The sequence below is a fragment of the Diplotaxodon limnothrissa genome, linkage group LG11, assembly GCF_057381915.1.
Source record: "Diplotaxodon limnothrissa isolate DT_005_m linkage group LG11, D_limnothrissa_male_GT1.1, whole genome shotgun sequence".
NCBI lineage: Eukaryota > Metazoa > Chordata > Actinopteri > Cichliformes > Cichlidae > Diplotaxodon > Diplotaxodon limnothrissa.
The window spans coordinates 29,231,638-29,259,331 of record NC_140606.1 but is presented as its reverse complement, the minus strand read 5'-3'; the positions used below and the strand labels follow the sequence as shown (position 1 = coordinate 29,259,331).

Here is a 27,694-nt window from a genome sequence, read left to right as displayed (position 1 = left end):
CATGGTCACAAAGAGTGCGCCTTAGATGTGTGCACTTCAGCTGCTGCTCCTGCGGGGCTTATAATAAATGAAACCACCAAACTGGGGAAAAGTGCGAGTTTATAGCTGCTCGAGCGTCATCATGTGCGCAAACTTGAAATAAAATGAAAAACACAAGCCTTCTTTTCTTAGGTAATTCACTATTTCTCTTCAATTTTGCTGCTGGACGCTAATGCGGTGTATAAAATAAACGCACCAAAAAAAAAGCTGCCCTCGAAGATGCCTTGGAACAATTAACTTAATAGTTTATAATAAAATTGAAAGCACAAATAAATGATAATAATTGTCATTTTGTTTCCTCTAAGAGAATAGATTAGGTCTTTCTGTGAAGCGCGGACACAAAATAGCGCTACATCATGTTTTGGTTTTGGTTTTTTTTAACCGGCGAGTTCATCAGACTACAATCTTCTCCCGAAGCTCGGTTTGTATTGTATTCTCCTTTCACCTTGAGCTAGGAGGAACTCGCGGTTTGCACTTAATTATCTCGTGTAAGTTTGATAATATAATACACTTGATTACGTTATGTGGATAGCTATCATATGTGGCGTTTGCGGTCGCTAAGATGTGTCTTACAGGCACATTTTCTTTTCAAATAATTTATGTAAATTAAGGCTCTGCTTGTGGCCCTCCCACAGCTAACAGCGCTAACATTTGATGATTAAAGAAACGAGACGTCTTTAAATCTTTTTGTTTTTTAAATAAAACTACGACGCATTGAAGTTTGTTTGGGCGATACTGCAGAAAATTGTGTTTCTGGTGATAATATTTAACTAAAAGACAACACTTTTGAGACTCCCTGTTTCGTTGTTGTTCCTGCATTCAAATGATAATTATAAGCAAAATAGATATGAATTACTTAAATACAAATATAAGATAATTAAAACTGAGTTTTCAATATTACAAGATTTTTTTTAAAGGTGGCCCTTTCTTCTTTTGTATTTGTATTACTTAGATTTATTTCCGCCTACGCTGCTACCTTTTCAGAATCAGAATCAGAATGGGGTTTATTGCCAAATATTGAGCAGGTTTACAACATTAGGAAATTGCTGCGGTGCTTCAGTGCAAACATAGTGTCATAAATAGCACTTAAATAGACATGGAAAAAAATAAAAGTAGGGATAAGAATTAAAAGTGCTACGTGGAAAGATATGTGCATGAGATATACATGAGATATATACATGAGAATAAGAATTAAGAGTGCTACGTTGAAAGATATATACATGAGTGCAGGTGGTGATCAGTGCCAAACATGGAATGATGCAGTGACACAGCGTAGGGTCATGTGTTAGTGGCGGGTACAGTCATATGGTTATTGTTCATGTGTCCAACAGCAGAGGGGAAGAAACTGTTCTTATGGCGAGAGGTTCTGGTGCGAATGGACCGGAGCCTCCTGCCTGAGGGGAGCAGGTCAAACAGACTGTGTCCAGGGTGAGAAGGGTCAGCTGAGATCCGAGCTGCACGCCGCAATGTCCTGGAGGTGTACAGGTCCTGCAAAGATGGGAGTCTGCAGCCAATCACCTTCTCAGCAGAGCGCACAACACGCTGCAGTCTCTGTTTGTCCCTGATAGTGGCTCCAGCGTACCACACGGTGATGGAGGAGGTGAGGATGGACTCGATGATTGCAGTGTAGAACTGCATCATCGTCCGTGTTGGCAGGTTGAATTTCTTCAGCTGCCTCAGGAAGTACATCCTCTGCTGGGCTTTCTTGATGACGGAGGTGATGGTGGGCTCCCACTTCAGGTCCTGGGTGATGGTGGTACCCAGGAAGCGGAATGAGTCCACAGAGGTGATGGGGGTGTCAGTCAGGATGATGGGGGGGAGTGGGGCTGTGTGCTTCCTGAAGTCCACAATAATCTCCACTGTCTTCTGGGCATTCAGCACCAGGTTGTTGTGGCTGCACCAGGACACCAGACGTTCAACCTCCCTCCTGTAGGCAGACTCGTCCCCGTCCGAGATGAGTCCAATAACGGTGGTGTTTTCACCAGTACTGTTGCTGTTCTGTTTCGTTGATAAAGTTATTAAAATATTGAAAAAAGAAATCTAAGATCGTTTAAAAAGTATTGTCTGTAGTAACAATACTGCCCTTTGTTTTGAATGGCTAGTCCTCGAAAGCACATGTAGATGGGGTGTAGCACGTTTCCCAAAACAAATTTAACAGCTAATCACCTGGCTGGATCAGAAAGTCGCAACTTAGAGAAAATGTTATAAATTTATAAATTCTCCTTTTTGTTTTTTGCAATCAGATAAACATTATCAAACTCTAAAATATAGTATAGATTTGCATATTTTAAAAGACGTTACATATCTTACAACATATAGTGTGATCCGAGGACGAGTGATTAACACATCAAGATTTGAGTATTCACCCTTGTGAAGTCCCCGTGATCTTATCACAGTACTAATGCAGCCACCATATTTTGTGGTGGCTGTAGCTCAGGAGGGTAGAGGAGATCATCTACTCAGGTTGGCTGCTCCAATCTGCATGCCAGATGAGACGGTGAATCCCAAGTTGCTCTCAGATGCGTTCATTTGAGTTTGAATGTGTGTGTATGTTGGACAGAAAGCAGGTGTAGAAAAAAGTGCTGAATGGGTGAATGAGGCATGTTGTGTAAAAGAGCTTTGAGTGCTCGCGTAGAGTATTTATACTATTGTGATTGTCAGTATGTTTTATCCAACAAAATGAAGTTATCTCACTTCATTTAATTTTTACTGAGATTGTATAAACATACAACAGCGTCACTAAAACCTGCTATAAGTATTGCTATTCATTTTGTCAATTATTACTGATTACATGCAATTTGTTTATAACACAGCAGTTAACTGTGGTAAATTGTTGGAAATCGTGAAAATCGTGTATCTGCCTAAACATGGGCACAAATTCACATTTAACTATTACATTTATACTCAGCAACCTTTTTTTCCAACAAGAATATAAGCAGACTACAACCAGCTTGCAGTCAGTTATGTCGAGTACCCTCGAATTGTGCTCGTTGACACAGACTCATTCAGAGTGATGGGCAACATGTTGCCAATCTGTCTGCATTTATAAATTAAATGGTAATTATTTGTAAAGCTTCAGCAGTTTTTCTGAGAGTAATTACTGTCAGTCCAAATAAGAGTGTGACTGTTTCCAGAAAGGTTTCCTTCTATCAGACCTGTGCAGTCACCTTGTGGTCAAAAGTAGTTGTGGGTGTGCAACTCTGGGCAGGCATCTAGTCACCACAACTTGCAGAATGTGAAAATATTTAATACATCGACCATGCGGTGTTAAGGTTTTAGTTGTTTGGTTGTTTTTTAGTAGCTGCAATCAGGTTGCTCTATATTTTTACTCTTGACTGAGCCATTACCTTGATCTGAATTAGGAGGTACTACTCTTCAGTTATGGAAAACCTATACCATGAAGCCCCTTGGGCAATGTTTTCATGCTGATGTCAATGCCACAGGAGGTTTGGAGCTCTGCAGTTACTGAGTCAGCAGAGCACTGGTGGCTTTTACACACTATCCATCTCAGCGATACTGCTCTGTAACTTTACATGGTCACCGATTGTGGAATATCTATTAGGGAAGAAATTTCACAAACTGACTTTTGCAGTGGTGTTATAGTATATTAGGAAATGTTTTTGTCCATATAGTGTATTTTGGACTGAGAAAAACATAATTGTTACAATTGCAGTTAGCTCACAATGCTGCTGATTCCATGTACCAGTTGATTCCCAAGAAATAGTTGGAAGAATTATCATATAACCTTTTAAATTGCTACATAGCATGTTGGTCCTCTTTAAAATATTGTTTCTCACATATAAGTGCTTGCATGGGCTTGCTCCAAGTTATTTATCCGATCTCTTACAATCCCATGTCCCATACCTCTATGATCAGCAGCTTTTAGTAAATTAAAATTCCCAGTTCAGAGCTCTACTTTGCTCACCCTATCACTAAAGAAAAGCTCATCCACTTTTCAGAGAAAGCGCATTTCTGCCACTTGTATCTGGAGTCTCATTCTTTCATCTTTAAAAGAATTAACAATTATAGTGTTAACAAAAAAATCAGACCTAGAGTAACAGATTTGTGGCATTTTTCAACACCGATGCTCCATCTAGTGACAGATGGCTGCATAACAATTTAGCAGCATTGGGCATCACTTAAAAAATTTAATTTAGAACAATTAGATTAAACAACGAGTATGTTTAATGTTGACTAGTGACACAGCGACGATTAGTCAACTGGTTGCACGCATCCCTAGTTTTAACTGTGCAATTAGTTCTAGTATGTGTAATGATTTGATAACCAGCAATAAGACATCATTTGTCTTGTAGTGACAAAGCTGAGGAAATGGAGGATGAGAATTCAGGAAACCAGCCTCCACCACAAAGTGGGCCCCCAAATCCAAAGAAGAATCCAAAGGTAAGTGTCAGTCCTTGGCTCTACTTCAGTGCCACATGAGCCCAAGTGTGCAGTATCAAAAACCTAAAGTAAAAATGTGGGATTTCCTATAATATCCCCCCATCCTCCCCAAATTTTGCTGTTGTGGTACCTGATGGAGTGCCGGGGTGCAGCAGCCCTGAACTTGTGGGCTTCCTGCTTGCTCCTGTGCCATCAGGCCTGCTTCATTTGCAGTCTTGTTACTGAAGACAATATTCACTGGCTCTGGCCTCACGTCTGCGGCCTGTCAAACCTGTTGTGGTTTAAAGAATTGTTGTTTTGTTTGTTTGTTTTTAACACTGGTTTTATTCACGTTGGTGTTCCGAATATATTCTAAAGTGAGATAAACTGGCTTCTCTTAAACGGTACCACATGGCAGGCCACTCATTTTTTACTACTGAGCGCTGTCACATTCAAAAGTGGTAGTCACGGATCACTTGCTGATTCAAATCCTCGAGGACTTAAAGTCAATGGCGACATATCCAGTCCAGTTTTTCCCTAAGAGACGTTGTTACATCACTGCTCAATTAAACGGCAGGTAGTAGACACGTCACCGTTCTGTACAACCACTGTGCATGAGGTTAAAAACTCAAAAGTTCATTATTTGCTACAAAAATTATGATCTCCCACCAGTGAACAAAGCTCCACTGGTGAAGTCAGTACTTTACAGCAGAGTACCCTCAGTCCTGGATTTCTATCTCCAAACCACACTCTCCTGGTGTTTATCAGTAACATGCAGTTACTTAAAATGTAAATTAGCTGCAAAATAGTAAATCACTGCAGGAATTACAGTGATTATTTACATTTCTGCTTAGATATTTAACTTCAATAATCTAAACTCAGTGTCTTCAATTTTTGGCTGCTTATGTCTGTCTTATCTCCTTTTGCTTATCTTGAAGAAAGTTGTATGCTTGGAAATATGTTTTCTTTATTAGTAGGTATCCTCAAATGAAGTGGCGTCCACCTCAGCACCTGCCTCTAACGGGAACCACCTCCATATTTCACACAGCTGACATCACTCTTATCATTGAAGGGGGTGTATGTTTAGTTGTTTCCAAAGGGTTTCTGTTTGCTGTTGTCTGTCAAGCTCAAATTTGGGGCTTTCAAACACATCACACTGACCACAGTGCACGGTGGTAGAAGAGCATGTTCTCTTCTACCAGTTTCATTGTCAGATCGCTGAGGTCTTGACCTCAGCCTCCCTCAGTGCGGCCACTGCGGCAGGTGTAACAACCCAGTTTCTTCCCTGTAGTAACAAATTGTTGCTGGTCTACATTCTCACTTGGTGAGGATTTAGACACCATTTATACACATTCCTGTGACTGTCACTGCTTAATGCAGGCGTCAAAGAGGATGAGAACGTAATGGTTGTGTGGCGGACCTGGACAAGGAGTTCAGTCCTCTGCTTAGTGTCATCCTGTCACTAATTTCCTGTGTGTCTCTCTCCTTCTCGTGGGTTTATTCCCTCTGCTGACAGAGAAGGCAGCTGCAGCATTCTGCTGATATAGGTAAGTCCTTTTACACACGGTGCCACTTCCAGTGTTGAGAGTTGAAGCTTGAGACCTTGGTTTCCATGCTTCATGTCACGTGTGGTGGCATGTTCACCACTCAGTGAGGCTCACAACCTCAGAGATTTGAGGATGGGGGTGGTGAGTCTTATGTGGTGCAGTCTACTGTTTTGGTCTTTGGAGATCACTGCAAAAGTATTCACGCAAAACATTTCCTGCTTAAAAGTTTCCTATTTAGAAGTCCAGTTTTCGGAATGGTTTTTGGACGTTTTCTAAATAATTTTAATAACAACCCAACCCAGTCTCATTAAGATGTTGCTACACTGAAGAGCAGCACCATTATCCTTAAAAGCGCACGACACATGGCTTATGCTACCATGCATCTGCACTGGTTACTAATTAAGTTTTAATGCACTTGTTTCTTTTTAATACTGCTGAATGCAATATCAATTTTTTACCAGTTGCCTGTGTTACACTGGCTTGACTTTGTTTTTAAATTATGTGTTAATTTTATCGTGCGTTTGCAAAAGGAATGCTTTGGTGAATGCAACACAGAAGTTACCGCTCTGCGGCTGCGCACGGTGAGAAGCAGTGCATCACGGGATGTGTTGTTCTGCAGCTCAGTTTGGGCCTAAATGGGGGTTAACTTAGAGCTCCTGTTATTTTTTGTTTGTTTGTTTTTTCTCCCAAGCGCACATGGGAAGTTTGGGTTGATCCATCCATGTAAAATCTGGAATAAATTCCAGTCCATTAAACATTGCAGGTTGTGAAACAGTACAGTATAATTGCAATTAGTTTTTTACTAGTTTTCAGGATATGTCTTGTTTTAGTTATAAATTCAGCCTCTACTTAATGCTGACCACTATTATGTTTTCCCAGTTTTCTCCAAAGGATCTTCTATCCATACTGTGCCCTCGCTCAACAAAATCTTGAAGGGTATCACAGACTGTGTGATTGGTAAGCAGCGTAGGGATTTTCCTCACATCTATCTACTTTACCTCCTCTCCTTCTTGCATAAAGAAGTGAATAATCAATAATCATTGTGTCTGCAGGCCTTCAGTATGTGTGGGAGTACCGCAGCCCCAGTAAATCTGTCCCTCCACACTACCAGTGCAAACTGTGCGCCATGGCCAGCTTGCAGCATGACATTGTTGACCATGTGAAAGGCTGGAAACACTGCTATAGATACATGGTGAGTGTTGTCTGTTTCAAAGTCTGCACACGAGGTTGCAGAATCATTTGCATTGTTTTATTCTGATTTTCACACAGAAAAAGACCCACCCTGACAAGATTACGCATGAGGAGGAAGATGCCGTGAAAGACCCTGCTATCAGAAAATCCATTAAAGAAGCTGCGGCTGAATTTGAAAAGACGGAGGGGAGGGGACAAATCAAGGTGAGCGCTACACCTGTGATAGTTCAGTTTTTATGTTATATGTAATGTTGGTCTGCTGAATTGGTGTGTTTGCTCTGGGATTTTTACTTTTCTCTTACTAGACAAAAGTTCAAATTCTGTCTCCAAGGTACTGCCAGATAACTTCATCTTTGTTTGGTCCACATAAAACTTTTATATTGCAGATGGGGCTAAAAGTCTCCCATGTTTACATTCGAGGGGTGGGTGCACTTAACAATATGTTGGATTTGATCATTTTCTGTTCCCGTTGTCACATTTAGGTGATCCTCAGGGAGCCCTTTGACATTCCTGCTTTTAAAGGACTACGTAAGTTATTCTGCTCTGTTTGCATCCAATGTTTTTAAGTTCTCAAAAACTAAGATCAGCTTCTCAGTTTAAAAAATAAATAACAATTTTTCCTACTTAGCTGGGGTCAAAGCTTAGCTTAGCATTCAACAACACTAAAAGATTTCCATTATTTCGCATTAGTTGTTAATTTCACACATCCTTCCATCACAGGCTCTGCTATTCCTAAAGCCGGGCCTTCACCAGCTCCAGGAATGGGACAAATGGGGCCACCCTTTGGCGAGTTCTTTGTGATTGACATTAATTTTCTCAGTGTGCATGAATATCTCTGTTCTATTAAAATAAAAATATGTGAACTGAAATGTAATAAACCTGAATCTCACAGGTCCCAGGTTCTCTGAATCAAGATTCCCAGGGGAGTTTCATCCTGATTATCCCGTAGATGAATTTGGGGAGTCCGGCTTTGGAGGCTACTCCTCCAGGGAAGACTTTTCTGACTCTGGTATGGATCGGGGAAATTTCATGGATAATATGGGTCGCGGTTCAGGTAGTGGAAGAGACACCTATAGAAGGAGTGGACTGCTGGATGAACGTCCAAACAAAATGTATTCAGGCGAGTACCAGGGCAACCGGATGGGTAGTAGCTTGATGGACAGACCAATGGACAGGCCGGGATTAATGGGGGCAGCTCCAGAATCTAGCAGCCTTCCCCATACTTTGCTCACATACCTGGTAGGTTTCTTACAATAGGTTTAAAGTCAGCATCTTTTTTTCTTTTTTTTTTATATTCATATTTATATTCAGAAAGTAATTTTACAAAATGTGTTTTTAGGATACTTTCAGGATAGAGAATGAGAGCGATGCCCAGCTGGTGCTGAAGGTGACGCAGAAACTAACAGATGTGCTGATGGAGTATCGACTCAGGAGTGTTTCAGGGGTGTGTTTTGAGTTGTTGCTTCTTCTTCTTTTTTTTAACAGTATCTATCCTAGAAATAATTTTGAAACCAAACACTAAAGATCAGCCTTCAAACCTTATTTGGCGAGCTGAGTACTAAAGTTCTAATTTAATTTTAACCATTTCAGCTGTGTGCACTAGGTTTCCTTTGCTCTGAAAGGATGAGCAAAACCAGATTTACTTTTTCAGATGTTTCACTTGTCCCTCAGATTAAAACATTTATTTTGTGGCATCTGTTTCCTCCTCAGGGGCCCAACAGCTTATCATTGAGTTCCACAAACTTCTCTTCACCCCCTAGAATGCAAAGCAGTAGCAACCGATTCTCAGGTGGCCTCTCAGGTATACATGCACCTTCTCCCAGACTTTTTATGACGGATCCATGGCTCAAATATCAAGGACTGTTAAATGAAGGACTCCAAAGGAGTGTGTGGCATCATTCTTTGCTGTCCACTTATTAATAGTTTGCTTTTTTTGCAGGTCCATCCCGATACAATGACGGTCCGCCCAGGTATTACAAATAAGAGATGCAACAAGTCTGTCTTCTCATCTTTCTGTACTACATGCACAGGGGTCATTGTCCAGATGTTGATTTCATGTACTTTTGAAAAAAATATATATTTTCATGCACTGGGTTTTCAGTCTTTTGCTGTCCTTGTTTTAATTATGTTTATTTCTTCATAATATGGCAAGATTTATAACGTGGAAGGATTTACATGTCTGCTGTTGTATCCAGCAACTTTACCTGATCATTTTAGTTTAAGTTTCACAGCGATTAAAAGCTATTAATGGACATAAAGATATGTTTGTGGTTGATTTCATGTCCCCATCAAAGTATTTCCAGATGCTGACGGATCCTCTAGGTTAGGAAGTTGTATTTGAGACCTTCCTTGTGCAGTATCGGACACAAATAACTAGCTCGATTGGTTTCTTTTCATCTTGGGTGCAGGTTCTGAAAGTTCCATCTTCCATCCAACAGGGATTTTTCCATTGGCAGTTGTATTTGGTGAATAAATAAACCAACAAAGTATTTCAGGATTTATTTTAAACAGTACAAATGATTTATGAACAGGAAGGTATTAGAAAAGCAGAATCATGTTTCATGCAAGAAATGTTGCCACAAACAGAACTGGTCAAAAACTTGAATGAATAAATGAATGAATGAATAAAGCTTTGAACAGTCTCGCACAGCTCTGTCCACATTAGAGCGCTGTCTAAAAATTGTCAAACTTATTTTGCCAAGATGTCCTCCATCTGCCTCATGGTAATGCACGTCAGAAGCACCTTCGTCCCCAGAAAGTCTTTCCCGTGGAGCCTCTGAGCCAGCGCAGCAAGCTTCTTTGACTTAAACTGAATCACGGCCTCACCGATGCCACTTCCCTCACTGTTGCGCAGTAACGCAATGTTGTCCTTCTTTATTTTGTACTTGCTGAAAAGGCTTTTGATTTGATCTTTCTGCACATCTGCCGGCATGTTTCTTATAAACAGGCAAGTCTTAGCTTCCAGGCCCATGTCCGCACCCAGTGACCCCTCAGAGGCATCAACTAGGCCAGATTTCCTCTTTAGATTTGGTTTCGTTCTTGGGTCTTTGGGCTTTAGACGATGCTTGAGACTTTTAAGATGCATTTTGCTCATCTTTTCTCTCATTGCCTCCTTTGTGATTGATGAGACTGTAATAGTATTGGAGCCTACGTGGCAGCCAGTGAGATTCATTGCATAGTCGAAATCTTCAGTTCGATTAAAAAGGAGAAAAGCAGTGTCTGTTCTGTTGCCTTCTTTGTCGAGCAGATGCAGTACATTTTTGTGTGGAATGGTTGCACATCCAAACAACTCTTTTATTTCAGTCTTGGTCATCGTTTTTGGCAGATTGCTTACCATAACAATGTACTCCACAGCTGGAGTTCCTGACTCACTGTCAACTTTTAGCTTTTTTGGTCCATTAGTTAGCAGCTGGTTGATGGACTTCCTCTTGGGGCGCAGTACAGAAGCAGATTTTTGCCTGTGGTTTACACTTTCTTTAAGAGGGTACTGGTGGCGTTCTTGTATCGCCTCAACATCAACAGCATCTTCACATTCCTGCAGCGCGCTATTCCATATCTTCTCACACGCTCCACGAACATCCACGCAGAAGGGGCCCAGTGATTGCTGGTTAAAGTTAAGAGCAGCACTTGCATCCTGCATTGTAGCAAACTTCACAAGGCAGCCATGGTTTAATCCCAACCTCACATTTACTATGGCTTCCTGTACAGTCAGCCCTCTGAAAAAATGGCAGATATCATCTTTTGTGGTTGAGGGTGGCAGACCAAAGAGCCTGACGTAGCCTGGCTGTGAGTTTAGAGTTTGCTCTGGTGTCCTCTCCTCTTTCCCTACAGCAGCAGGACAGTCTGCGATGAGGACATCTCTTTGGTGGGTTGGCTGAAGACCTTGGAGAACAGTACAAATCCCAAGAAGAAAGGCTGCACTGGGATCAAGAGATTGTGCATCTGAAGTCTGTATATCTGCAGGACTGTGATGAACATTCTGTGCCTTCACAGATAGATTTGAACTAGCACGACTAACTGGGTATGTAGAAGAAGGTGAAAGACTTGCAGTATTATCGCGAGGCCTAGTATTTGAACTCATGCGATTTACAGCGGCACGTGGTCGCAGTCTAACAGCATGGTGGGAGGCTTTCTTCTTCTCCTTTAAAACTGTCTCCAATCTATGCTCCAGCTCTTCCATCTTGCTTATGTGCAGAGTCACCTTAGAGCCTTTGAGTACATTTCCAGTCAGCCGCATGGCCAGCTGGGCCTCTCTTTCTGTGTTGAATGCAATAAAGGCCTCTTGGAGCCTTCCTCCCACAATGCACACTCCACCATCAGGAATTCGCACAGAGCCAAAGAAAGCCCGAATATCTTCAATACCCGCCTTGGCATCCAGACCTTTCAGTCGCAGGATTATGGTCATTTTGCTGCTACCAGGTCACCAAGTTATGAGATACCTTTAAAAAAAAGTGAGAGAGAAGGAAAACGGCTGAAATGAGCCAAAATATGGGCTGTGTGTTAGCATACGACCACGAAACGCACATTCAGTGAGAACACGTGTCCTGCTGGTGGAAAGCAAAAGAGAAGGCGCAGGAAAAACACGTTTTCTTCTTTCCTTGAAATCCGAACAAATACTCACCACAGCCACTCACAACAGATACTGGTTAAAAGCTGGCATGGCGGGCGTTGTCACTGCTGTAAACCCGACTAAACTTTTAGTCATGGACCCATGCTTAAAATCTCTTTTGTCCCGCCTCTCCCGCTTAACCCTTACCCCGTTGATTTTTTTATAGACTTACCGCCACCTGCTGGAGGGGAGCGTAACTCCTGGGAGAACTGGTACATCACTGTACATCAAAAATAATCTGCATGACATTGCCCTCAGCTCTCTTTTTTCCAGTGTCCTCGTTGATTCAACACAATCATGTCCTGTGAGCCTAAACATATCATCGTTTCTATGTGTGTGTTGTTGTTGTTTTTTTCCAAATAAAATAAGAGCAAAAATGGTTTCAGCAAATTACTAAAGTGCAAATTATTAAATAAAATTAGTAATTTATCCATAAAAAGCTAGAAAAAAAACATACCTTGAGTGTTGGTTTCCTAAACTAAGAATTGATCCGTCATGAATTTGAAAATGAGTAAGTTTCAGTTATTTACCTGAACTCTCTTTGTAAGGCTTGTGCATCTCCTATCTGCTCTCCTGTTTTAAAGCGTTTCACTTAAATCTTTAGATTTTTAAAATCTTACTTGATCACTAAGAGGTGCGGTCTCTCCTCCCCTGAGGTCTATGCCGATATATTAACATACGTACTTTGTGTAAGGAAGTGGAAATGCAAGATGCAGCTGCAGATTATGTTTCCTGTCAAAAGTCCCGTATGACTCACACGTTAAAACCCAAACAAAAACAAGTAATTACTACTTTGCAATAGGTGTATTTTCTAAAATCTTGCTCTTCTGAAAAGCTGGTTAGATCTTCAGCTTGTGTTTATCAGTACCTTAAGCAGTGAAGGTTTTCAATGTGCCTATTTGCAGTGAAATCGGTGAAAACACCCTTATTTATTTTATTTTAAACTACCCGCTGTGGTGGCCTCTTGTGAATAAAGGAGCAGATCAAAGTAACTTTATATTATTTAGAACAATGTAGGAGGCAGGTGTAAAAATTAAAGCTGAGTTTAAATACTTTGGGTTAACCATCCAAAGCAACAGACCGTGCACAAGAGAGGTAAAGAAGGGCGTCCAGACAGGGTGAAGTAGAGCAGCAAGTGTGAAAGGGGAGGTGGCAAGGTTTAGAAGACTGCCGTCAGACCTGCTATGATTTATTGTACTTACAAAAGACAGGAGACCAGAGCTAAAGGTATTAACGTTTTCACTGGGAGGGATCGGACTGGACAGAATTCGAAACATTTACATTTAAGTACACATTTAAATAAAGTTACAATCAAATTAAAATAAAGTTACATCTCATATATGAAGAAAATCCACTTTATGAATTTATAATGGAGCTAAACTAATGGTCAGATTAATACTAATTAATTTCCCCTAAAATAAAAAAAAGTATTTTATATAGAAATCTTTTAAATGAATTTAACTGTTTTATTTCAGGTATGGGTTGTTGTTTTTTTTTTTACTCATTTGCGTCATCACGTCATCACGTCGCATAAAGCACTGTGGGTAAAAAAAAGGGAAGAACGTTGTTTACCATGGCGACGGAGACGCTACAGTTTGTCGTTAACAGACACAAAGTGCCTGTAACGTTGTTTATTTTAATGTACATCGACGTCCTGCGGTGCCAGCCGTTCACCATCCCCTTCAGGACTCCATCAGACTGCGGCGCGGAGGAGTTTTTCGATATTTCGAGTTTGTCGTGTGTGAGGTGCGGTCCAAATCAGCGGCGGAGCACAACAGGTCGGTTAACCTCACCATCATCACACCGCATCACCGGAATCGAGCAAACGACGCCACTTTGAAAATAAAAGTGTCTTACCGTTAATCAAATAAAGTTTAAGTCTAACCACAAAGAAGCCAAAGTAAGCTAGGGTGCTCGGTGCAAAAATAATGAGCTCAGGAGCTAGCACGCTGCTGAGATAAAGAGGTATGCACGGAGTCTGTTTGACGTTAAGTAAAGTTAGACAGCAGGTTTGAGCTGAAATGCAAGTAATGCTGAACAGAGCTGATCACATGCAAATAATATTATTTCAAACAAGAGCACAAAGCAGCCAGGTGCGCTTGGAGAGCACAGGAGGACACAAACACTGCTTTCAGAGGAGTCCTGCTTGCTGTAAGCCTTCTGACTTGTGATAATCTGAGAGGAAGCTAAATAGATGGCTCTTTTATAATTTATAATTCTCAAACTAATGACGGCTTCTGACATGAGCACCGTTCATGTTAGAAGCCTCCGTTTTCCCACAGTTACCGTTTGCTGTGTATTCTCAACTACTGTGGATTACTTTGATCATAAAGAAATCTTATTGCCAATTCAACCTTATTTTGTAACATAAAGGTCTTCATTTTAGTTGTACTTCTTTTTCCTTCTTTCTTTTAGCTGCTCCCCTTAGGGGGTCACCAAAGCAGATCATCTACCGCCATCTCACTGTGTCCCTGCATCCTCCTCTGTCACACCAATCCTCTGCATGTCCTCTCCCATCAATAACCTCTGTGGTCTTCTTCTTTTTCTCTTACCCTGCGGCTCCACATTTGGCATTCTTTGTCAATTGTACCCACTATCCACCCTCTGTCCAAACCATCTCAGCCTTGCCTCACTAAGTTTGTCTCCAACATTTTAGGTTGTAATTAAACTGTCTTAAATAAAAGATCCTGTTACACACTTGATCCTAGATCCCAGAGTGCCTGTGCTCATCTAATGCTTTCCCCAAACTTTATGGGTGTATGATATATGTATATGTGGAAAAGGTGACCATCGTTGTTTTTTTGTTGTTGTTGTTATTTGTTTTTGGGGTTTTTTCTATTGTCAAATGGGAAAAGATGCAGTGATTAATTTTCTCTAGCCATTGCAGGAAACTAGAGGAAGAACAGCCTTCCTAAGAGCCCTCTTTTATACTCATTTGTCAGGCACTTCACCTGCTCTCTCTCTTCCCATTTTTTCCCCTTCTTTCTCTCCCTTTACCAAGCATGGCTTGCTTGTTGAGGCCCATCCCATTGTTTCTCCCGTTCTCTCTGACCTCTCACCCACATAATTTAAGGCAAATTCAAGCTCACTTAATCACGATAGTTACATTTTCTTTTTTTCTATGTTGTACACAAACATGATTTCTCATTAGCTCAATTACATATGATATCATGACACTTCAACTGCTTTACTTCTTTTCAGCTCTGTCACATGTGAATATACCTTTTGTCTTCATGACTCTGTGTTTATCAATTGCAACTTACTCAATATAATTCTTTTATTCAAAATCATGCATGATGGACCAGAGACTCACATTTCTCTGTCTTTTACGCGCTGCCCGCTTAGTGCTCTCACTCGCATAGAGAGAGACAAGGACACACCGTAGTTGTAACAATGTGCCCAGAATCTAGGCAAAAGTCAAGCATTAAAACCATTTTATTACTCAAACCACATTTTCTCATTCATCATATTGATCAGGTTTACTCTTGATTATGTTCTAGAAAGAGTTAAGTAGGATTCCCTATTAGCAAAATTACATATGGATAAACTCTGTTTTAGCACTATGTATCACTTTAACCATAAAAAGACTGGATGTTAGGTCCTTTTTTTTTCACTTTTGACGGTGTTTCTCAATCTTTCACAAAATAAAAATACTTCAGATAGGGCAAAAACAGAGTTTATTCAATTCTAACCAGCTTGAAGGCCAATATTTATTATGATCACCTTTATTCTTTATCACACCGTGAACTTTCTTAGACCAACGTTCTCGTAATGTCTTAAGTACTCTTCAGGAAACGTTCTCCAGGCTTCTTTGAGGACATTTAAAGCTCTTCTTTGGATGTTTGCTGCTTCATCTTTGTCAAGATGAAGCAATGAGAAATGTTGAATGTTTTATTCCCTCCTTTTCCAAATCAGACACTGAAACCATTGAACCGAAAGTGTGAATCTTTTCCCACAAAGTGCCAGCAGCAGCAGCATTATAGAGTCACCACATAAATCAAATGTAAGAAGGAAAAAGAGCATAACGGGTAGTGCTTTCACTTTATTACACGATTGCCCAACACTTTAGTTTAACAATAACAAAAGTAACTTAACCGTGTAACTCTGGGAGCTGTACAATGTTATCATATACTAAAATTTAAAAACTGAAGAAATATTTTCTACCTGGGATGTTGTATCCTGTGTCGAGTTTGTAACCAGCTGCGAATCAGTGATTTTAACCCGTCGTTTGCTCTTCCTGTCACATGAAGTGAAGCTACCGAGTGCTACAGCACTTGGTTGAGTAATTTGTTTACTTTGTGTCGCACATCTCCAGCTGCTCGTATCTCCTCCTCCTGTGCCGTCACACCCTCTATGTACTCATGCAGTGTTTTTTTTTTTGTTTTTTTGTTTTTGTTTTTTGCTTCATTTGATGAAACAAGTTTGTCGTTTCCAGCTTTAGTGGGGACAGTTTTCTTGCCTGTTTTTGCAAAACATGGAGGTTTTTGTTAACTAAAAATCGTCATCGGTAGCTCACACGTGGCTCTCGCTTTCAGGCACGTCTGGGTTCGTCTCCCGTTATAGGCACCACAGAAAATAAATTAATGACATTGCTGTACCTGATGGTACTTCTCTGTGTTCCGAATTCCTTCAATTTTCACAAGTTCTTTGACACCACTGACTGAAATACCATTTGGTGGGGGGTTTTATGATTGAATGATTCATATGTGAATCATCTTAAAATTGTTGGGTATAAGGATTACACTGAGAAAAACTGAAGAACTATTGTTCAAGGCAGCTTTTAAAAAAACATTACAAGAAGATCTGGTTCCTTGGAAGCAAAATATAAAGAAATGAGGGGTCCCTCAAGACTTTTGCACAGTACTTAAATTAAGAGAGAACTAGACCACAGCAGATTATCTAGACTATGAAAACTGTCTGCTTTTAAAGGAATCCAGCATCAAGGACTTAGTTCTAACTTCTGATTCATACAGTGAGTGACGGGGTGGTTAGGGTTAATCTTTTCACACTCGAGTGTGTTTGCCCCTCCTGAACATCAGTGCAGTTATGCCATCACTTTCAAAGCCAACAAACAGTGCAACAAATTTCTGATGTAGATTATCAGTTTGACACTCAGTAATAATAATAGATTGGATTTATATAGTGCTTTTCTAGGCACCCAAAGCGCTTTACAATTCCACTACTCTCGCATTCACACACTGGTGGAGGCAGCTACACATGTAGCCACAGCTGCCCTGGGGCAGACTGACAGAAGCGAGGCTGCTATATTGCGTCATCGGCCCCTCTGGCCAACACCAGTAGGAGGTAGGGTAAAGTGTCTTGCCCAAGGACACGATGACCAGGACAGAGAGTCCAGGTATCGAACCGGCGACCTTCGTGTTACAGATACGCTTCCCAACCCCCTGAGCCACGGCCAGGGTTATGACAAAATATGACAATCTGCTGCTCTGAATTGCTTTCATTTACTTAGCCAGGGGTAGTTTTTATGCTCCAAATGTCTGCTGGCACTTGTTTGCTGCTGATTGAAGAGCTATGCATGGATCAGTGTGGGTTTAGAAGGATACAGGATCAGTCTACTTAGGAGTGCTGGCAGTGAAAGTTGGATTCTCATTTCGTTGTAGTTTGGCCTACAGATAGCATTAAGCTTAGAGGGGAAGATAAATGTCATCCCCTTTTTTTTCATAAAAAAAAAAAGAAAACTCAGTAGAGGATGTGTAGATCAAAGCTTGTGAAATCACATCCTGTATCCTGTGTATTTGCTCTTTATTCTGTTTGCAGAAACTGCAGAAACAATTCCTTTAGAAAGAACAAAAAAAGACTGAAGAAAATGAGATACATGCAACTAAACCTGCCAATCTAGAAGGATGTGTGCCTGTCATTGTTTTGTGACACATTGTGGCAGGGCCACTTCTTCGCTTGGTCTTTACTTGTAAAAAAACAAACAAAAAAAAACAAATACAGCATAAACACCACATAAAAACACTGTTAAAACATTGTTTAAAACATTTTGGAGGGGTTGTCATTGCATTAATATCTCTGAGCTGAAAGCTACGCAACATATCCAGTGTTCCCTCAAAGTTTAAATTGGGTTTCTTACTGTTTTCAGGACTGAGCTGTGTCTGCCAGAGTGGGTACAAAACTGTTACCACTGATAAAGCGTCCATTTCTTGTGAGAAATGTCTCCCAAACAAACCGGTACGTATAGTTTTTCACTTTTATTTCATTTTTGTTTTGTTTTTTAATTTGATGTAAGATAGTTTGTATCTTAGGTTATGTGAGCTCTTACAGTGTTCTCTGTTTTTATTTACAGGGCGTCACAAAAGATGGGTTTGGTTGTATTCGCTGTCCAGGCGGCCTCAGTAATGACGGAAAGTGCCAGTGCCCCCCTGGTGATGTCCTGGGTGAGTCACTGGTAATAGGAATGCAGTAAACAGTGGTACAGTCGTTGGTACTGTCATAGAAGAAGGTACTGGGTTTGAATCTGCCGTCCAGCTGGGGACCTTTCTGTGTGGAGTTTGTGTGTTCTTACTTTGCTTATGCAAGCTCTCTCTAGCTTCATCGCACAGCCCGAAGACATGAAATGTGAATGTGCATGGTTGTCTGTGACCCTGTGTTGGCAACCTGTGCAGAGGGAATCTCCCTCTCAAACTAATAAGCTAATAAATTGAATGAAAAACCGTAATAATTGTGCATTTGCTGCATGAAAGGTTGTTTTTGTTTTTCAGTGGAAAGAGATCTCAATGGAACCCTCTTGGAAGAGGCCAGGTGTGAAACGTGCGATGAAGACAGTCCTGCTTTGTCGGTACCAAACAGGAATGGAGACAGGTGTTTTGTCTGACTAAAATCTGCATATTTGAAGAGATTAATTAAGTACAGTCTCATTTCGTTCAGAGACTGTACTTTGAACGAAACAGATGATTTCACTGTTCCACTGTGGCACAGAAAGGCAGCATTAGAGATTTTAAAATGTCCAATATTGATCCCAAAAAGATGATTCTGTTTATCTGGACGTAGCGTTCTTTTTGTATGCACAGACATTTGTTTTTACTCCTGCTAGTTCTGTCTGAGTTGTAGTAAAGTCTGCCTTGACTGCAGATCTTGCTTGTATGGTATGTGAGAAATGGAGTGATACCTAAAATTGCCTTTTAGGTGTGAGAGATGTCTGGCTGCCTACGTTAATACCTCTTGTGCATGTAAATCTCCTAACGTCCCGGTGAGTCCAGACAATCTTGACCCTTTTGACATCTTAAACATCCCACATCATTAAATTAAGAGGCTATAGGATTGCATCTGTGATTGTTTTGTGATTTATTTTTTTCTCTCTCCCCAGGGAGGAGGTTTATGTTTCCCTCCTGGTATCATCTCCACCAATGTCAATCCCACTGTCACTTATTCTCAGTTGGTGAGTCTCCTTCTCTCTGATTTCTTGGTAAATTTTTTGATGGTTTTTTTTGTTCTTTTTTTCTTTGTCTTTTTTTTTTTTTTTTAAACTCTGATCTGTTTTTCGCCTTGCAGAAGTTCAGTGTCCAGTCAGCCTGGTTCCTGGAAAACCTCTACTCCTCTTCCTCAGCTTGCCTTGTAAATCCAAGACTTTATGTATTTTATAAGTAATTCTTCATCTAAAATCATGGGAAGCAAGTTTAAGTCACATTCCAATATTGTCATAAACAATGTCCCTACTATGTCACTTGTCACAAATCATTAGATTTTTTTTAAAGCCAACCCCTGAGGTGGCTTTTAAAATATGTGTAATGTGCTTTGTTACGAGTGCTGTGTGCCGGTATTATTCTGATGTATTTAGCAGTGCTGTGTAAACAAGTCGTGTTCCTACAGGGCTTCTCCAACCTGACGGCGTGTCAGGCTCTTGGAAACATGTGTGTGATGAACATGCACTCTTTCAGCAGTGCATCTACAGATGCCTGTGCACTCTTCAACAACATCTTCAGATTCAGGGCTGCTTTGAGCTCAACCCAAGGCATTTCTTACTGGTAATCATGTATAAATTATGCGACCTTTCTGTAAACGTGAATGAATCCTGTTGTAGTTTACCCTGAGTGAATGCTCACAACTCTTCAGGAGAGCTAATCTGCCGTGGCTTTATTACGGGGATGAACCAGGAGTTGCCATTCGCGTGCTTCAGACTGATCCTGTTCCAATTGGGTTTAGCTTCAGAGGTAAAAACAAGGTAAGTACTTGACTTTAAGCCTCTTTACATTAAAACAGAATAGTAATGAAAATAACTGTGAAAGACAATGATAGCAGTAAATAAACATTTTTTGGCACCTTAAATTGAGATGTAAAATTAAAAAGTAAATGTTCTTTTAATTGACATTTTTGTTGTGTGTGTTTTTTGTCAGAACACAGACTTTAGACTGCTTGCTGCTGTCTACAATGTCAGAGGAGAGTTCCTCAGATGGGAGCAAGTGGGAGGACAAAATCTGCAGGTAAAACCCTTTGAATACTACTCTACAGCACAGCCCCTTAGAAAATTAGACTTATTTGCAGAAGCTGTTTAAGAGCCAAATGAGTACAGTGAACTCACTGTACTCAAATGGCCTCCACAATCACCAGATATCAATCCAGTAGAGCGCTTTTGGGATGTGGTGGAACCAGAGATTCACATCATGTATTATCAGCCAATAAATTTGCAGCAACTGTGCGATGCTGTCATGTCAATATGGACCAAAATCTCTACGGGATGATTCCAGCACCTTGTCAAATCTGTGCCATGAAGAATTAAGACTATTTAAAGTGTCCAGTGAATGTAAATTGTAATTGTAAATTGGGACATTTTGTGAGTTTATTACTAATAAGAAAACGAAACAGTGAATATTCCCCTTTTTGCCTTTTAATGTTAGTTTTTGTTTCTCTGTAAAGATGTCTAATTGTATTGCAGATTATTGTCTTGCGATGTATCGAGTGTAACAGAATCACTGTGTCATGATGTTATCCTTTACATGAAGTATTCCGATAGTTTTGTTAACTTATTCTGTGATTCTTACCTAACTAAAAGAGTTGGAGTTTTTCCGTGTTAAGCATGTTGTCGTCTTCCTCTCCTCGCTCTTTTAGCTTTGTCCACAGCCAAAAACCAAACGGGCAGCAGCCTTCAGCTTTGGGACAGCTTACAAAGAAAGTGTGAGTTTCTTTTATTTCACTTGACTGAGAAAAAGAATACAAACTCTCTAAAATGCTGAGTGGTAATATAAGCTGTCTGTGTGTGCGCAGTGTGTTCTCTCAGTAGCACAGCTGTTTGCCACCCACCCCGAACCATTGTTCTATGACGTCTTCCTGGACCTCGGTGGAGGAGAAAACACAAAACTTCTACCCCTGCCCACACTGATCCAGAACCAGCAATACAATGGAAGATTCATCAACCAAGGTTGGATTTATATAGACTGTTGTGAAAAAGCATTTGCCCCCCACAAACACTTACATGTTTCCAATAATCAAACAAAAAATAATCAAACAAAGAAAGACAGAGTAAGTACAAAATGAAGTTTTTAAATGATGGTTTATTAAAGGGGGGAAAAAGCTATCCGACCTTACCTGGCACTGTGTCAGAATTTATTTATTTTTTGTTTACTCAGGTTCTCTTCTTCTGATTAAAATTTGTTTGATGACCTCAAACACGTAAGTGTGACAAATATGCAGCCAAAAAATAAGAAGGAGGGGGGTAAATACTTTTTCACAGCTATAAGTGTGTTTTTGCTTGCATTTCTTTGACAAATGATTTTGTTTTTATACAGAGAGCATGAACAACTGGTACTTGTCTCGACGAATGTTTCTCGTCGACACCCTGAGCGGAAGAGAAAAGAGCACAAGTTCTCAGCCTAAAGTCATCCGTGTAGCCAGCAGTGTTAAAATAAGGTAGGCTCCCGCTGTGGAAATAAGGAAACTCATGTTTTTTATGAGTTCTTAATGATGGTTTCTCGTTTGGCTCTCGGCGAAGGCGGTCGCACTTTTTCCCTCCTCCTCCTTCCCCTTATCTTCCCTGCTTAGCCTCTTGTGTCCTTGTCCTGTCTTGTGTGTATTACTTTCCCTGGAACAGTCTCTCACTGTCGTTCTCTAAGACCTAAAAGAGAATTATGGATTTGATCAACTGGTCTCTGAATGCTATTGACACCCTTTTCTCAACGAGAAGTCTGGGCTCGGGAGAGCCCGAGTGCCCTGGAGGGACTTTTCCTGCCGGATACACGATGGACGGGTGGCAGAAATGGAGGCTCATGTGCCTGGCGGAACTGTCGATCGAGGACGCTGAAGATATCTGCCTATTCGGAACCATGATAACAGGGTTCTTGCTGATCGGAGCTGGTTTGGCCCTGGCTTATCGGAGAATTAAGAGAGCGGAACCGGCTGTTCAAACCACCCCAAGGCTGCCCGCTGGGATTGAAACGATGGGACGAGGCGCGACTTCTCACAACGAAAGCAGCATGGTTAAGACCTTGGAGACGCTTACAGCTGCTGTGAAGACTCAAAATAACACCATTGAGCGTATATTGGGATACATCAAGGAGAGGCCTGCTCAAAATGACATCTTTGAGCGAAAGTTGGATCACATCGCAGAACGGCTCACTGCAGTTGTGGGGTCTCAGAGTCAAAAGAATGACAACACCACGGAACGGAAGTTTGATACCATCATGGGGAGGCTCGCGGTTCTCCAACGGGAGATTGAGAGACCAGTGTCGGAGTGTCCAAGGCTGGAGCCGAACAAAAACTCCCAGATAATGACTGTGTGTTGACTATTCTTCCCATTCAATGCAAGGCCACCTGGGTTGGCTGGCAGACTGTTTACTTAGCCTGATAGGGCGGAGGACACTGTCTCAGCTGAACTCTGGACACGCACACGCACACACTTACACTGATAAACATGCACTCATCCCCCTCCCTTTCCAAACGCCTTCGATGCTTGTTTCCTGCGTGGGAACACGGCGGGTCTGTGTGCGGCGCTGGAATGGTAGCGCTGTGCAGGGCGGCTGCTGTGTTCGCTTCGGATTACTCTTCACCCCCCACCCAATCCTGTGGCTTGTAATGTCTTTCACAAGTTGTGCTGTGGACATTTATGTGCTTTTTGTGCAGAGGAGTTTTTTTGTTTCCTGTTCTCATGCTGTCCTACCATGGAAGCACAGCATCAGTAGAGGTCTCTTTTTGTCCTCTTGTACTTTCCCATTGTTGTGTATATTTCAGTGTTTTTTCTGTAACGCTACCGATCTCTGACTTGTATCCCCATTTAATGTCTGTGTTGTGTGTGTAAGGTCAGGGGGGTCCCATTTCACTGCAGGGCAACCTGCATGTGGCGAATAAAGCATTGATTGATTGATTGATTGATTGATTGATTGATTGATTGATTGATTGGTTTTGCTGGTATTGATGAGACGTGTTTGGTAGGTTTCAGTTGGTTCCACGAACCCAGGAAGGGAAGGTGTTTCCCCCTCTAATGACTGTGACCTACACAGATGTTCTCATCACGGATCTCAACACTCAAACTGTGGCTGTGAGTGGGTCGCACACTCGCACATTGTTGTCATTATGCTTTCGTTTAAAGCTTAATTTTGACGATTACACCTAATCCCTTGATCTCAGTTGTTAAGTTTGACTAAATTAGTTGATTTGTTTATCTCGAAGCAAGTTTTTGAGTGTTTGCACTGAATTAATTTGTGTTCTTCTAGACAACCTTTGCTGTAGAGTATGAGATGGATCAGAGTGAGGCTCGCTTAAAGACAGATGTGAGTAAAAGTTTGAAAGAAATGTTGATGAAACACAGGGGAGGAGTTCTTGTATGCAGCTGCTGTTACAGCAAAAAGCGATGCAGGATCAACTCTGATTTTTTTTTTCTTGCTTAGATTGCTCTGGGTGTGTTGGGTGGGGTGGCCGTGCTCTATTCCCTGCTGAAGACCATCAGCTGGAAGAGGAGGATTGCATCTTCCTTCATTGATCTGGAGGTCCTGTGCCTTTATCCTTTAATGTACTTCAGAACTATCTGTCGCTGTAACCACATGAAGTAATGTTGGTTTCTCCTGTCTTTCTTCAGACGATGGTGAAGTTTCTGTTGTTTTATGCTGGTGACCTGGCCAATGTTTTCTTTGCTGTCACTGTGGGAACTGGACTCTACTGGCTTATCTTTTACAAAGTATGTCTCATTCCCTTAAACAGCAGGTCTTTCTTTTATAGGATTATTTCTATTCTTGTGAGCTCTTTAATATGAATGTCAATGTCTCCTTTCTCTAGTTTTTTTTCCACTTCAGTCTTTTTGCATGGCTTTTAACAGCTTTTGTTTTCTTCTCTCCACTCTGTAGACATTAAAGGCAAGTTTTTTTCCTCCTCTACCTTTCCTTATCAGCACTGTTAATATTTAGATGTAGTGATTGCTGCTTTCTGGTACTTATTTGTGTCTGTGTCTGCTTAGGCCCAACAGTTTGTGTCAGTCCTGTTACCACTGCCGGCTCAGGAGGAGCAGTTTGTGACATACATCGGCTGCGCCTTTGCTCTAAAGGTTAGACACCAGCTGAGCAGATATAACAATGAGCAGTATCCTTGCTGAAAGCTAGATGGTATGCTTCAATCTGGAATACTGAAAATGTGTTATTTGGTGTGATTGTATCCAAGGCTGTCCAGTTTCTCCATAAGCTGGCCCTGCAGGTTACGGTTGATATATTTCTCATCGACTGGGAGAGGCCACGAACTAAAACTAATAGATCTGTGCCAGGTATCAACATGCTTACTTTTAGCTTCATAAGTGGTAAATGACTAGTTGCTTAAAATAATTATCCACATTGACTACTGTTTCAGTGAGTGGCGAATCAAAACATGACACCTCGCCAGTCAGCATCTGGAGGACTTACTTTGTGGCCAATGAATGGAATGAGATTCAGACAATCCGCAAGATCAGTCCGACTTTTCAGATCATGACTGTGCTTTTCTTCCTTGAGGTACATCTCCCACAATTATGGCCCTTTTGTTCATTTTGCAGCTTTTGCTACATCTCAAATTCTTGTTGCTGACATGCCATCCTGTCTTATCTAGGTGCTGGGCTTCTCAAACCTGGCCTTGAGGGACCCCTGGTCAAATTTACAGCGATCTCCCGAAGAATACACCCCCTCATACAGCCTGACACTGCGCTATGGTGTGGCAGCCTTGCTGTGGCTCTGCATTGGGCTTCTGCAGGTGCACAGCCTCCATTTGCTCACTTAACTTTTCTTTCCTTCACATCCATTCTCACCTCATTCTTTCCTAAGGTATCAGTGAAATGTACCCCTTTGAACCCCTTAAAAGATGTCCTTTAAACCCTACAGGTGATTTTCTTCACTGTGTTTTATGCACACTTTGTGGAGGACAAAATCCGTCAGTTTGTAGATCTCTGCTCAGTCAGTAATGTAAGTAGCGGGCATTGCATGAAGCCATTTTTTTCTGTCTTTATGGCCTGGATAAACATTTTTTTTGTGTTTGTTTCTGTGCAGATTTCTGTGTTTATCTTATCATATCGCTGCTTTGGATACTACATTCATGGCCGTTCGGTTCATGGACATGCAGATACAAACATGGAGGAGATGAACAACAATTTGAGAAGAGAAGCCGTATGTACCCCAACAGGCTTTTAGTCTACCTCTCACTAGTGTTTTCAGCTGACTTACATGCTTTTTTTTAATTTATTTTTTTAAGGAGTCGCTGTGTGCTCAGAGGGGTTTACTCCCCAACACAGAAGTCCAGACCTTTCAGGTGTCTCTTACCAGCCGTCTGGGGATGCATTATAAAAAAATACAGGAATCAATCAGCAGGGTAAGTCCTGACCACAGTCATGTCTGCACCTCAGCTATGAATGTTCTGTTTAATGGTACTGTTAGTCTGCAGACTGATCAGTACAGCTGCCTATCCCTCTAATAAGAGAGTAAAAGTGTTTAAAGCAGTTGTCTGAACGGAACTTGTTAAACATATGTACTCTACCAGTAATGACAGACAGCCATGGAAAAGCTGCTCTGATGTTTACAGTTATTTGGCTTCTTTTCTTTGCATCACAAATATCACTGCACAGTCTTGTAGTAGAAATTGGTATTACACAAATCATATAAAATGTGGTTCCCGGGGTTTAAAAGTGAAGCCAACACAGAAGTACTTTAAGCTTGCATTCTTTTGTAAGGCCACCAGGGGGTGACAGATGTGGTTGTAAAAAGTTTATGTAAAATAGACCCTCTGTTCAAATCTTCCTAAACACTTTCCTGTTCACTGTTAAGTTCTCAGTCACTGACTTCAGGTCATACTGACTAAAACATTCAGTCTGTTTTGTATCTTTGAGTCATTCTAAGTTTCAGGAAGGGTGTTTTAGCATTGACAGTGAGCTGGAAATGACAAGTCGTTAACCAATGAGCATCAGATTTAATAGTCAGACCCATCCCCACTCGCCACATCTGGTTTCAAAACACCAAGATGGCAACAGGACTCCCCAAACAAGTGGGCGACATCATGGTAGCTACACCCATGTTTTATACTGTCTGTGGTGTTGCACTAAACTATCACACGGACTAATTTTAGCTTCAGGTCTTGTCCTTGCAGTACAACTCATAAACATTTTGGATATGAAAATGTTTATGAGTGGGACGATCGTGGCTCAAGAGTTAGGAGTTCGCCTTGTAATCGGAAGGTTGCCGGTTCGAGCCCTGGCTCAGACAGTCTCGTCGTTGTGTCCTTAGGCAAGACACTTCACCCGTTGCCTATTGGTGGCGGTCAGAGTCCGGCAGCCTCGCCTCTGTCAGTGCGCCCCAGGGTGGCTGTGGCTACAACGTAGCTTGCCATCACCAGTGTGTGAATGTGTGTGTGAATGGGTGGATGACTGGATATGTAAAGTGCTTTGAGGTCCTTAGGGACTATTAAAAGCGCTATATAAATACAGGCCATTTACCATTTACCATATGAAGTCAAAGCAGTGGTTTTCTTGGGGGGGTTTTCTCAGAGCTTTTATCAGTTTGGTAACTTTTATTCATAAGTGCCTTTAAAGGAGTTGATTGTGTCTTGTCCTCCAGAGGAACCAGCCATCACGACTAACAGACGCATCCACGCTCAGCTCGCTCGAGCCGCACTTCAAAGCTTACCAAGCCATGAACCACTTCCTGGGATGTGTTATTGACCATGTTAGTACAAACACTCAAGAATAAACTCACTCAGCAAACTAAAAGCAGCAGAGTTTGATCTGACCTGATTCTAGTAGAACAGTTTGCTTATTTCTGTCTTATGTCGTATCATTTGAAAAGGCCCACTCTGACATGGACTACATAGTGAAGGACAAGCTGATGTTTGAGAGTGTCATAGGGATGGAGTTTCTTGAACCCACTGAGAAGAGCATCTTTTACAATGGTGATGGTCTGGGCCAGAGTACATTTCAGTTTGTTTGTCTCCACCTACGTGTGTGTACATGATGTCTGTTTGCACTTCTCGTGGCAGATAAGGCGCACACTTTTAGTAACGTGCTGTATTATGGAAACGAGGCCACACTGCTGATCTTTGACACCTTGTTCTTCTGTGTCGTCGACCTTGGATCCCAGAGCTTTTTGCTTGCAGCTGTGCTTACATACGTGCAGCAAGTGGTCAGTATTTGTTGTCCGTACTGCATGTTCTCAGCACCGCCTAAAAAGTACTGGCAATAATCAACCTTCTCGTTCTTTACAGATATTTCGCTTTTTGCGTAACAGTTTGGGAAGGAAGAACCTCGCCAACAAGACTCTGGTGGATGAGAGGTTCCTAATTTAAAATTCGTTGCTAGATTGTTGATATCATCTTTGTTAATTAGCTGCATTTCTTTCACAGATGTTTACTATTTACAGATTCTGTCCTTTTTGCACTTATTTTAATAAGTGGTTCTGTAATAAGTGTTTTTTACTGCTGATTTTGATGTAAATATTCAAATTTTTTGACATATTTTTGATGATTAAATGTTTTTTAT

The 27,694-nt window shown here is 41.2% G+C and overlaps 3 protein-coding genes across 7 annotated transcripts; 2 read left to right on the top strand and 1 right to left on the bottom strand.

Annotated features, from left to right (window-relative positions):
* The first annotated feature begins 462 nt into the window (after positions 1 to 462).
* On the top strand, positions 463 to 9,250 carry LOC146623099 (uncharacterized). Of its 2 annotated transcripts, XM_085366583.1 has the most exons (12): positions 463 to 527; positions 4,353 to 4,440; positions 5,936 to 5,966; positions 6,846 to 6,923; positions 7,019 to 7,158; positions 7,236 to 7,361; positions 7,640 to 7,685; positions 7,878 to 7,943; positions 8,050 to 8,396; positions 8,497 to 8,601; positions 8,868 to 8,958; positions 9,097 to 9,250. In XM_085366583.1, the coding sequence occupies exons 2-12, from the start codon at positions 4,369 to 4,371 to the stop codon at positions 9,138 to 9,140; spliced, it is 1,146 nt and encodes a 381-aa protein (XP_085222709.1). In that variant the 5' UTR covers positions 463 to 527; positions 4,353 to 4,368; the 3' UTR covers positions 9,141 to 9,250. The 2 variants fall into 2 exon arrangements, with proteins under 2 accessions (XP_085222709.1, XP_085222708.1); XM_085366582.1 differs by having other exon boundaries at positions 8,868 to 9,144.
* Positions 8,497 to 16,034, bottom strand: rbm12ba (RNA binding motif protein 12Ba). Of its 2 annotated transcripts, none has more exons than XM_085366579.1 (2): positions 15,931 to 16,034; positions 8,497 to 11,596 (listed from the first exon to the last, which is right to left on the bottom strand). In XM_085366579.1, exon 2 carries the CDS (start codon positions 11,560 to 11,562, stop codon positions 9,847 to 9,849), a length of 1,716 nt encoding a protein of 571 aa, XP_085222705.1. In that variant the 5' UTR covers positions 11,563 to 11,596; positions 15,931 to 16,034; the 3' UTR covers positions 8,497 to 9,846. The 2 variants fall into 2 exon arrangements, with proteins under 2 accessions (XP_085222705.1, XP_085222706.1); XM_085366580.1 differs by lacking the exon at positions 15,931 to 16,034 and adding an exon at positions 11,779 to 13,079.
* Positions 13,340 to 27,694, top strand: tmem67 (transmembrane protein 67). 3 transcript variants are annotated; one of them, XM_085366578.1, is made up of 29 exons: positions 13,340 to 13,544; positions 17,873 to 17,961; positions 18,077 to 18,167; positions 18,492 to 18,591; positions 18,916 to 18,979; positions 19,097 to 19,168; positions 19,282 to 19,344; positions 19,600 to 19,754; positions 19,843 to 19,951; positions 20,124 to 20,210; positions 20,836 to 20,901; positions 20,992 to 21,145; positions 21,513 to 21,633; positions 23,152 to 23,257; positions 23,433 to 23,489; positions 23,607 to 23,705; positions 23,795 to 23,893; positions 24,060 to 24,068; positions 24,170 to 24,256; positions 24,370 to 24,469; positions 24,553 to 24,692; positions 24,787 to 24,927; positions 25,056 to 25,136; positions 25,221 to 25,337; positions 25,423 to 25,539; positions 26,778 to 26,885; positions 27,006 to 27,108; positions 27,196 to 27,338; positions 27,421 to 27,694. In XM_085366578.1, the coding sequence occupies exons 1-29, from the start codon at positions 13,340 to 13,342 to the stop codon at positions 27,499 to 27,501; spliced, it is 2,964 nt and encodes a 987-aa protein (XP_085222704.1). In that variant the 3' UTR covers positions 27,502 to 27,694. The 3 variants fall into 3 exon arrangements, with proteins under 3 accessions (XP_085222704.1, XP_085222703.1, XP_085222701.1); XM_085366577.1 differs by lacking the exon at positions 24,060 to 24,068; XM_085366575.1 differs by lacking the exon at positions 24,060 to 24,068 and having other exon boundaries at positions 25,056 to 25,337.

What these genes read in the sequence shown, in the direction of transcription:
- LOC146623099 (XM_085366582.1), top strand. Translation starts at nt 4,369, where the DNA reads ATGGAGGATGAGAATTCAGGAAACCAGCCTCCACCACAAAGTGGGCCC. An exon ending in AACACTGCTATAGATACATG is followed by an intron (nt 7,159 to 7,235) that starts GTGAGTGTTGTC and finishes ATTTTCACACAG; the next exon opens with AAAAAGACCCACCCTGACAA. An exon ending in ACAAATGGGGCCACCCTTTG is followed by an intron (nt 7,944 to 8,049) that starts GCGAGTTCTTTG and finishes TGAATCTCACAG; the next exon opens with GTCCCAGGTTCTCTGAATCA.
- rbm12ba (XM_085366579.1), bottom strand. Translation starts at nt 11,562, where the DNA reads ATGACCATAATCCTGCGACTGAAAGGTCTGGATGCCAAGGCGGGTATT.
- tmem67 (XM_085366575.1), top strand. Translation starts at nt 13,340, where the DNA reads ATGGCGACGGAGACGCTACAGTTTGTCGTTAACAGACACAAAGTGCCT. An exon ending in CCCCCCTGGTGATGTCCTGG is followed by an intron (nt 18,168 to 18,491) that starts GTGAGTCACTGG and finishes TTTGTTTTTCAG; the next exon opens with TGGAAAGAGATCTCAATGGA. An exon ending in ACAATTTGAGAAGAGAAGCC is followed by an intron (nt 25,338 to 25,422) that starts GTATGTACCCCA and finishes TATTTTTTTAAG; the next exon opens with GAGTCGCTGTGTGCTCAGAG.